Source organism: Eimeria acervulina, genomic scaffold (genome assembly GCF_000499425.1).
Source record: "Eimeria acervulina Houghton genomic scaffold, Eah_scaff276, whole genome shotgun sequence".
NCBI classification, from domain to species: Eukaryota; Apicomplexa; class Conoidasida; order Eucoccidiorida; family Eimeriidae; genus Eimeria; species Eimeria acervulina.
The window spans coordinates 30001-39820 of NW_013548034.1; the positions used below are offsets into that span (position 1 = coordinate 30001).

At 48.9% G+C, this 9820-nt stretch overlaps 3 protein-coding genes across 3 annotated transcripts; 1 reads left to right on the top strand and 2 right to left on the bottom strand.

Annotated features, from left to right (window-relative positions):
* Positions 1 to 3431: 3431 nt before the first annotated feature.
* EAH_00030160 (hypothetical protein) lies at positions 3432 to 5899 on the bottom strand (the record flags this gene model as incomplete). The annotated part of the gene is made up of 6 exons (XM_013392529.1): positions 3432 to 3840; positions 4013 to 4197; positions 4982 to 5098; positions 5221 to 5292; positions 5516 to 5584; positions 5873 to 5899. 6 exons carry the CDS (start codon positions 5897 to 5899, stop codon positions 3432 to 3434), a joined length of 879 nt encoding a protein of 292 aa, XP_013247983.1.
* Positions 5900 to 7317: 1418 nt separating this feature from the next.
* On the bottom strand, positions 7318 to 8735 carry EAH_00030170 (hypothetical protein, conserved; the record flags this gene model as incomplete). The annotated part of the gene is made up of 3 exons (XM_013392530.1): positions 7318 to 7473; positions 7837 to 8289; positions 8445 to 8735. 3 exons carry the CDS (start codon positions 8733 to 8735, stop codon positions 7318 to 7320), a joined length of 900 nt encoding a protein of 299 aa, XP_013247984.1.
* A 65-nt stretch (positions 8736 to 8800) lies between these two features.
* On the top strand, positions 8801 to 9172 carry EAH_00030180 (hypothetical protein; the record flags this gene model as incomplete). The annotated part of the gene is made up of 1 exon (XM_013392531.1): positions 8801 to 9172. One exon carries the CDS (start codon positions 8801 to 8803, stop codon positions 9170 to 9172), a length of 372 nt encoding a protein of 123 aa, XP_013247985.1.
* Positions 9173 to 9820: the final 648 nt, after the last annotated feature.

Sequence of the window (9820 nt, forward strand, 5' to 3'; positions counted from 1 at the left end):
GAGGAGACAGCCCAGAAGCAGTTAGCCGAAGGCCCCTCGAGTTCTTTGTCTCTCCCCCCCTTCCCCCTTTCTTCATACCCCCATCATTTAAACTGAAGGCTTCGCTTTTTGCGAGATATGCGCATTAACTCTTACACCCCTCCTGCTTTATCAATATTTTTATTAACATCTTTATGCTCGGATGTTCAATCAGTGCATCAAGATGCGGGGCTTTTATAATGCTGCATTAGAGCATTCTAATGACCCTGCATTTATTGTGTATTGGTAAGCAGCTCTACCCACACAATATTATTATAACCCGGCATTTACTTCAGTAGGGGCCCTAAGAAGGGAGCGACGTATACAGAGAAGCGCAGCTCATTAGCCCGAGAATGAACAGTAAAAAGGTTTTGATCTGACTGTGATGCATTTTTTTAATTGTTTATACTCCTTTGCTTCTAATGAAGGGCTGTACGCTTAAGTGGCCTATATATATACCTATATATATATGTATGTATGTATGTTAACATATATATATATATATATATATATATATATATATACAACTGCACTGCAGTTTTTAAACTTTATTGTTGCAGCTCTTCTCTTGGGGAGTATTTTTTCTTTCTTCACCCACTCCCTAGCAGCTGCAAACTTGTCTCTGAATGAGTGAAGGAGTGAAGAAGTTGTGCTGCAAAGAGACGCTGCTAGCTACGATCAGCCAGCGGCGTCTCTGTAGACTTGAGGGAGAGGCTAAGGAAGCATTGGGTAGAAGAGTGCACCGTTATAACATTAATTATCTCTGCAGAGATATTGATATTTCTTTTATTCTATGGATGGGGGGGTGCTGCTGGGCTTTGCTGTGCTGCTGCTGCGCTGCTGCTGTGCTGCATGCGCTGCCAGCCCCAGTAAGCTGCAGCAGCAAATATCCTACCCTTACCCCTCCCTAAGTTGCTGCGCTCAGCCCCACCGCTGCAGCAGATCTGCTGCGTCTCTAAAGCCGCAGTCTCTTGTGGTTTCGGGTCTCTGGTGCAGATTCTCAGCCTGCCGGCGATTTGCTGTTGCTCACTTACTATATTGTATATTATATATATATCTATATTTGTATAGCATGTGTATATGCATATACAGATATAGATATAGATTTATACACAAATATATATACATATATATACATATATATATCTGCGTAGAGACGGCCTGAGGTGACGCCGTTGCATTCGAACTCACCAATTATTAGTTTATATAATATTTATATTATATATGTATTATATATATATGATATATATATTGTATAGTATACATATACATATTTTATTATGATATATTATATATATATAATATAATATATATATATATATATATATGCACACATATATAATATATATAATATATATTATATATGCATATTTTATTATGGGTCTCCTTTCCTGTGCGCTTCACTCCCCATGAGGTCTGCCCTCTTAGTTAGGAGACTTAAAAAACTATACAGCAGACTTCGGGTTCTTGTCTGTAACGAACTTTCTTTTGCTGCTGCTGCTGCTGCTGCTGCTGCTGCTGCTGCTGCTGATAGAGACGCCTGCACGAACTAGATTGCAAGCACCCCTGAGCAGCTGCTCAGCCTCAACTGCCCAGGAGAATAAACTGTGGGGTTTTGTTTGTTCTGAAGCTGTCTCCGTTGAATATAAAACTATCGTAGGTATCTCTTTATCTGCACTGCGCCACCCCAACCTGCATATACACTAAGACCCCCTGCAGAAGCCTTATGCTGCTGCAGCAGCGTGAGAAGGCTCATGCTGCTGCAGCAGCGTGAGAAGGCTTATGCTGCTGCAGCAGCGTGAGAAGGTTTATGCTGCTTTGCAGCAGCGTAACAAGGCTATTGTTGCTGCAGCAACGTAAGCCTTCTGCTGCTGCTGTGCTGCTGCAGCCTCCTACTATGCTGCTGCAGCAGCACAGGGGGTATTCTCTTGTGTGAAGCAAGAGGAAGCCCTAAGGGAGGGGAGACACCGTCAGTCTCCTTATCAGGCCTTAAGGAGAAGGCGAAGACTTTGCTCCAGCTTAGAATTAAAAGCTGTCTCTATTTGCTTACTGCATGCAGAGACAGCTATGCATGGGGCTGCGGAGGTGTCTCTGGGGAGGTTTGGTTCTTAAGAAACCTCTGCCGCTGCTGCTGCTGCTGCTGCTGCTGCTGCTGCTGCTGCTGCTGTCTTTAGTATGCCTTTATGGCTCTATTAGAGCATGCAGCAGCAACGCAAAGACAGCAGCAGCAAAGCAAAGACAACAGCAGCAAAGCAAAGACAGCAGCAGCAAAGCAAAGACAGCAGCAGCAAAGCAAAGACAGCAGCATTAATACCTCCCCACCTCCTCGCTGCTGGAGGGCCCTGAGAAAATGCAGAGCCCGTTGGTTTCTTCATTGTCTCCTTCTTAGGGCGCTAACCTCTGTTCTCTATTCTTATTATTATTATCATTATTATATTTATTATTATTATTATTATTATTATAGATTATAGCATTGTCAGCCCCGCATTCATCACTATTATACTGACATCAGCAAATACTCGTATTTATTTTATATACTCCTCAGCAACATAAGACGCATATATATATATATGTCATATGTTATATATATATATATATATGTTGTATATATATGTTATATATATGTTATATATATGTTATAGATATGTATGTATATGTTTTATAGGCCTACTTCTGCATCTCTATATATGTATGTCTACATATATCTATATATCTATGTATCTATCTCTATATCTACCCATCTACATAATATATATATATATATCTGCAAATAAATAAGTATATATATATATATATATATATTTATATACATATATGCGTGACGTATCTGTATGAAAAATATTGAAATGCGTTGATTCCCCCAGTGCAGATGTGCTGACTGCAGCACAACGGAGGAGTCAGAGACACTTAAAAGGGAGACAGAGCAGCAGCAGCAGCAGCCGCAGCAGCAGCAGCAGCCGCAGCCGCTTGCGTGCCTAGAGGCCACACGGCAGAGACAAACTAAACAAACCTTAATATGCTGCAGGAGACTCAACTGCAGCAGATAGAACCTCTTCTTAATGCTGAGAAGAAGGCACTGAAGCAGGTCTCGCTTCCTGCTGCTGCAGCTGCTGTTGCTGCAGCAGCTGCTGCTGGAGCAGCAGCAGCAGCAGCAGCTGCTGCTGCTGCAGCTCCTGCCAGCTTGTGTTTCTATCCCAGCATTCAACACTGCATGCGCGTACTTCTGCACACTGCGTCACTTTTGGTTTCTGCTGCTGCTGCTGCTGCTGCTGCTGCAGCAACAGCAGCAGCTGCTGCAGCTGCAGCGGTTGCTGTGTGTAGGGGCGTCTGAAGGCCTAGAGGGGCGTTGTTGCGAGCTGCTGCTGCACGCATGCAGAAGATTAAATTGTTTGTTTTGCTGCTGCTGCTGTCTCTTAAAGCCAGCGCTTAATGTCTCTCATTGCCCCCACCCTGCGATGCAGCAAATCCCAGCCCTCTTCCTCTAATATTCGTTTGCGGTGGCTATAACGTCTCCGAACAGGCGACTCAGCAGCAGCAGCAGCAGCAGCAGCAGCAGCAGCAGAGGATGCCGCTGAGCCTGTGGGTGTGCCCCCAGCAGCAGCAGCAGCAGCAGCAGCTGCTGCTGCTGCTGCTCGCGCCTTCTCACGCGCTTTCACTGCTGCGCGACCCAGCAGCAACTCGCCGGGTGTAGGGTAGATACGCTGCAGCGAACCCTCTAGGTCCTCGGGGGTGAGGACGCATGCATCTGCTGCTGCTGCTGCTGTTGCTGTTGCGTCTGCTGCTGCAGTATGCTGCGGCGACTCCAGCAGCGGGCGGCCCCACCTGAGAAGAGACACCTCCGCTGCTACCTGTCTCCTTTTGTATGCTGCTGAAGGTATATGTTTGTATCAGTGCAAGGAAAGCAGTTTAGAGACTGCAGCAGCAGCAGCAACAGCAGCAGCAGCACCAACCGCAGCAACAGCAGCAGCAACAGCAGCAGTAATAATGATGTTACCTGTCTGTTGCTGCTGCTCTCTGCAGCAGCAAAGCGTAGCGCCGCTGAGGGGGCCCTGCATGCATGAGAGAAGCAACTGTCTCCTTCAGGTCTGCAGCAGCAAAAACTGGGCTCAGACGAAGGACGCGACGACTCGTAGCATTTAAAAGTGTCTCCGATCCCAGAGACGCCTCCTTTGCATCTCTCTGCAGCAGCAGCAGCAGCAGCAGCAGTAGCAGTAGCAGCACCAAAGGCAACAGCAGCAGTAGTAGTAGAAGCAGCAAAGGCAGTAGCAGCAGGAGCTGCTGTGATGACAAAAGAAATACAAAAGGAGACAGATAAAGAGATAAAGGAGACAGAGAGAGACAGAAAGGAGACACATAAAGAAATACAAAAGGAGACAAAAAAGAAAAAACAAATATCATAAGGCAGACAAAAGGAGACAGACAATGCAGAAAAAACACAAAAACAAAACCCAAGGAGACAGACAGGAGATAAAAGGAGACATAAAAGGAGACAGCAAAGAGACATAAAAAGAGACAGCAAAGAGACAGAAAGGAGACAAAAAAGAGACAGAAAGGAGACAGAAAGGAGACAGGAGGAGACAGCAAAGAGACAAAGGGAAACCGAACAGAGACAGAACAGAGACAGAAAAGAGACAAAAAGGAGACACAAAACAGACAGAAAGGAGGCAGAAAGGAGACAGCAGAGAGACAAAAGGCATCAGATAGGAGACATAAAAGAGACAAAAGGAGACAGAAAAGAGACAGAAAGGAGGCCCAAAAGAGACAAAAGGAGACAGCAGAGAGACAAAAGGAGACAGCAGTGAGACAAAAGGAGACAGCAGAGAGACAAAACAGCAGAGAAACAAAAGGAATCAGATAAGATACATAAAAGAGACAAAAGGAGACAGAAAAGAGACAGAAAAGAGACAGAAAGGAGGCCTAAAAGAGACAAAAGGAGACAGCAGAGAGACAAAAGGAGACAAACCAAGAAGCGTGCGAGGCGGGCGAGGTCCTGCGGCTCCATTACATCGAGGTGTCTGTGCAGCAGCCTCGATAAGACATCAAAAGAGTCTGTCTTCAGTTGTTGTCTCCGCAGCAGAATCTGAAAGGAGACAAAAGCAGCAGCAAGCAAACGCGTATGCACGCATACACAAGGGGACCCGCATACCCCACACACAAAGCAACAGCAGCAGCAGCAGCAGCAGCACCAGCAGCAAGGCGCACCTCTGCAAGCAGCGGCACGTCGCTGAGGCCCCCAGGAGAATCTTGAAGGCCCATTAACCTTTGCGAAAGACCCTAAGGAGACAAAGGAGACACCTTAGCAGCAAGCGCATGCAGTAGCAGCAGCAGTAGCGGCTGCTGCGGCTGCAACAGCAGCAGGCTGTTGGGGGCCTGCCCTACCTAGACCCCGCAGCAGAAGCCGCGAACAACAGCAACCGCACGCAGCAGCAACAGCAACTGCAACCGCCAGTCAGCAGCAGCAGCAGCAGCAGCAGCAGCAGCAACATTGGGCCCCCACCGTAAAGACATCCGCCTTGAGGGAGCGGGAGACAGCAGCAGCAGCAGCAAAAGCAGCAGCAGAGACCACCTAATGAATAAACAACAGCAAGAGAGCAGCAAACATGCACGCAGAGACAGCCCTATTAAAGCCTTCAAGGATAGTAGAGACAGCTGAAGTGTCTCTTATTACTTTGTTTTGTTTTGTTTTGTGTTTTGTTTGTTTGTTGTCTGTCTCCTGTGTATGTCTCTGTTGCATGCATACACCGTACACCCCACACGCACAGACAAACGAGAGGAGAGGAGACACCCGAAAGGAGACAGTTAAGCAGCAGCATAATAAAGACAAGAGACAGATATAATCTCTGTCTTCTCTCACTTCCTTGAGCTCTAAGACAGGCGTCATATCCTTTAAGATAAGAAGGAGGCCTCTGTGCATCTGCAGAGACACCCGAAGCAAACGCATGCAGCAACTGCAGCATACTCCTACTGTCTCCTTTCTGTCTCCTTTCTGTCTCCTCCCTCCAGACATAAAAAGGAGACAACAGCCTAACCACACAGCTGCTGCTACTGCTGCTGCCGTTGTTGTTGTTGCTGCTGCTGCTGCTGCTGCAGCAGAGCTACAAGAAGGAGACCAAGGCGAGACAACCGAAGCAGCAACAAAGAGACAGAGAGGAGACAAGAGAGAGGAGAAAGGAGACAGAAAAACGAAGAAAGAGACACCCAAACAAATCAAGTGTCTCCTCTTCACCTCGCGTATCTTCGGCAGCGAAGCCGGCAGCTGCACAGCGCTGCAGCGGCCCACCAGTACCAAACTGCAGCAGCAGCAGCAGCAGCAGCAACACAAACACAGCAGCAACAGCAACAACGCCATCATCAACAGCAGCAATGACAGCAGCAGCAGCAGCAACAGCAGCAACAGCAGCAGCAGGAGTAACGCCATACACAAGGCGGCGCCCTTGGCTGCTTTGGGGGCCGCAAGGAGACATAGAAAAGGAGACAGACAGTGCAGCAAATAAAGAGGAGACAGAGGAGACACCTAATAAAGGAGACAGCTAATAAAGGAGACACCTAATAAAGGAGACAGCTAATAAAGGAGACGGCCAATAGAGGAGACACCTAATAAAGGAGACACCTAATAAAGGAGACGGCCAATAGAGGAGACACCTAATAAAGGAGACAGCTAATAAAGGAGACAGCTAATAAAGGAGACAGCTAATAAAGGAGACAGCTACCAACGGATGCTGCAGCAGCAAGAAGGAGACAGAGGAGACACAAAGCATGCACACAAAAGGAGACAGAAGACAAACAAATATACACTCGAATAAACACTTACAGATGATAGAAAGAAGAGACAGAAGCAAACACACAAAGGAGACAGATAAGAGACAGATACAAAGACACACAAAGAAGCAGCAAGAAGACCTGCGGCCCCACAACAGACAGAGACAAGAAGAAGAGACAGACAAGGAGAAAGGAGACACCCAGAGAGGAGACAGCAAGAGAAAATGCAGAGAAAAGAACAAAAGGAGACACATAATTGAAAAGGAGACAGACACCGCAAAAGGAGACAGACGGCGAGAAAGGAGGCATCAAAAAAGGAGACAGTTAGAGAAGAGACAGTAAGAAAGGAGACACCTACTACGGCTGCAATGCAGATAAAGGAGACAAACAGAGACAGCACAACTGCTGCAGCTTACCTCAAAGGACAGCACTCGTAAGCATTATCATGAATTTGCTGCAGAGCCTGCAGCAGCAAATCTTTCTCGTTGCGCTGCAGCAGACGGAGACCCTCGACAGCTCGCCCAATTAGAGAAGGAGACACTAAAGCAAACGGACGCCCAGCTGCGCACCAGCAGCAGCAACAGCAGCAGCAACAGCAGCAGCAGCAGCAACAGTAACAGGAGCAGCATGAGCAGTCGCAGTCGCAGCAGGTTGCTGTTGATGCTGCAGCAGCTGGGCAAGGAGGAGACACCCGCTCTAAACCCTAAACCCTAAACCCTAAACCCTAAACCCTAAACGGAGCACTAGGCAGCAAAGGAGACAGCCCCTTTATCAAGAACTTCTATCTTTGTCTCCTTCAGCATTACTCATAAGGAGAAAAAAAAGAGAAGACGGGCTTCTCTCTAAGATCTCTGCAACCCTAAACCCTAAACCCTAAACCCTAAACCCTAAACCCTAAACCCCAAACCCTTGGAGACACCTCACGTGGGGCCTGCTTGAACGCCTGCTCCAGCTGTCTCCTCAGCATCAGCACAAAGGCGTTGTCTGTAAACTTTAGGGCAGCAAAAGCCTCAACTGCAGCAGCAACAGCAGCAGCAGCAACAGCAACCAGCTTCATACGCAGACACAGGCAGCCCTACTCAACTCGCAGTGCAGCCTTGGGCTGCTGCTGCTGCTGCTGTTGCTGCTGCTGCTGCTGCTGCTATGCGTGTGGCTCTGTGTCTCACGGAAGCAGATCAGCTGCTCTAAGGATGGTATAATGCCGCCACCTTGCTGCTGCTGTTGCTGCTTTCGCCGTCTTCGTGCTGCTGTTGCTGCTGCTGCTGCTGCGTCTGAGGCTTCCTGCTGCCAGGGCTCGTCAGCTCCCGACAGCAGCAAGTCCCCTGCCTCGCCGTCTTTGCTGCTGCTGCTGCTGGTGTCAAGTGCATGGTGTGCACCCACAGCAGCAGCACGACCAGCTGCTGCTGCTGCAGCTGCAGCAGCAGCTGCTGCTGCAACCCGAATGCGCCTCTGCACCTCCTCAGAGACAGCACTTATAAGGCCGTAGTGATGCAGCTTCGCTCCAGCATACCCCTAACAAACATGCAGCGCATGCATGTACACCCCACAGCTTGAGGCGGCAGCAGCAGCAGCAGCAGCCACAGCAGCAGCAGCGACAGAAATAGCAGCAGCAGCAGCAGCAGCCACAGCAGCAGCAGCGACAGAAATAGCAGCAGCAGCAGCAGCACCTGGAGAAGCTTCAGTAGGTCCCCTGCGGAGACATCTGAGAGGTACGGCATTGCTGCTGCTGCTATATCATTTAATAAGGATTTGTGCTGCAGTCGGCATGCCCCAAGTGCTGCTGCTGCTGTTGCTAGCTGCTGCGGATACAGCAGCGGCACCTGCGGCTTCAGGTGTCTAGTCAGCTCATCTACTGCTCCTGTCGCTCGCAGCTGCGCCAGCAGCCAACACACCCGAGGCAGATCTGCAGCAGCAGCAGCAGAAACAGCAGCAGCAGCAAGCAGCCGACTTGCACCCATGAAAGCCTCTTCGCCCCTCTAGGGCAGCTGCTGCAGCAACAGCAGCACTCAAATCTTAATTGCTTATGCAGCAGCTGCTAAATCAGCAGCAGCAACGCCCGCAGCAGCAGCAGCAGAAACAGCGACAACACCCCCATCAACAGCAACACCAGCAGCAGCAGCAGCAACAGCACCATCAACAGCAGCAACAGCACCATCAACAGCAGCAGCAGCAACACGACTATCAACAGCAGCAGCAGCAACATCACCACCAACAGCAGCAGCAGCAGCAACACGAGTATCAACAGCAGCAGCAGCAGCACGACTATCAACACCAGCAGCAGCAACACCACCACCAACAGCAGCAGCAGCAACACCACCATCAACAGCAGCAGCAGCAGCAGGAGCAGCAGCTAACTTTGAAATCTCTTAGCAGCTTTGAGAACATCTCTGCATAGAATGCGGAAGCGAAAGGATGAGGGGTCGCAGCCCCCCAGGGCTACCAGCCGCTCTAAGCACTGCAGCAGCAAGAAGCAGCTGCGGGGCCTCACGTGTCTGTACACCTCAGCAGCAGCAGCAGCAGCAGCAAAAACAAATAAATTAACAAGCAAACATGTCCTACTGCAACGCTACTCCTCTCGTATGCAAACAGCAGCAGCAGCAGCAATAGCAGCAGCAGCAGCAGCAGCAACAAAAGCATGAGCATAAGCAGCAACAACAATAGTATCAGCAGCACCAGCAGCAACAGCAACAAAAGCATCAGCATAAGCAGCAACAACAGCAGCATCAGCAGCATCAGCGCAAGGGTCCCTAACCGGTAGGCTTCAATAACATGAAGCAGCTGCTGCGAGTCAGCAGCAGCAGCAATTCTTTTTCTCCATCGCAGTGTCTTCAGCCCCGATGCCTTTGCTGCAGCAAATGTAGGTTTGTAATTAAACAGCAGCTGCTGCGTTGTCTCTAGACTGCGAGGCCGCAGATAAAACTCGACGAAGCGACTGTACGCCCCCTTGCCTACTTTCTTATGAAATCTATAGTAGAAGCTACGCTGCACGCACCAACACAAACAACAATAACAGCAGCAGCAGCAGCAGCAGCAGCAGCAGATT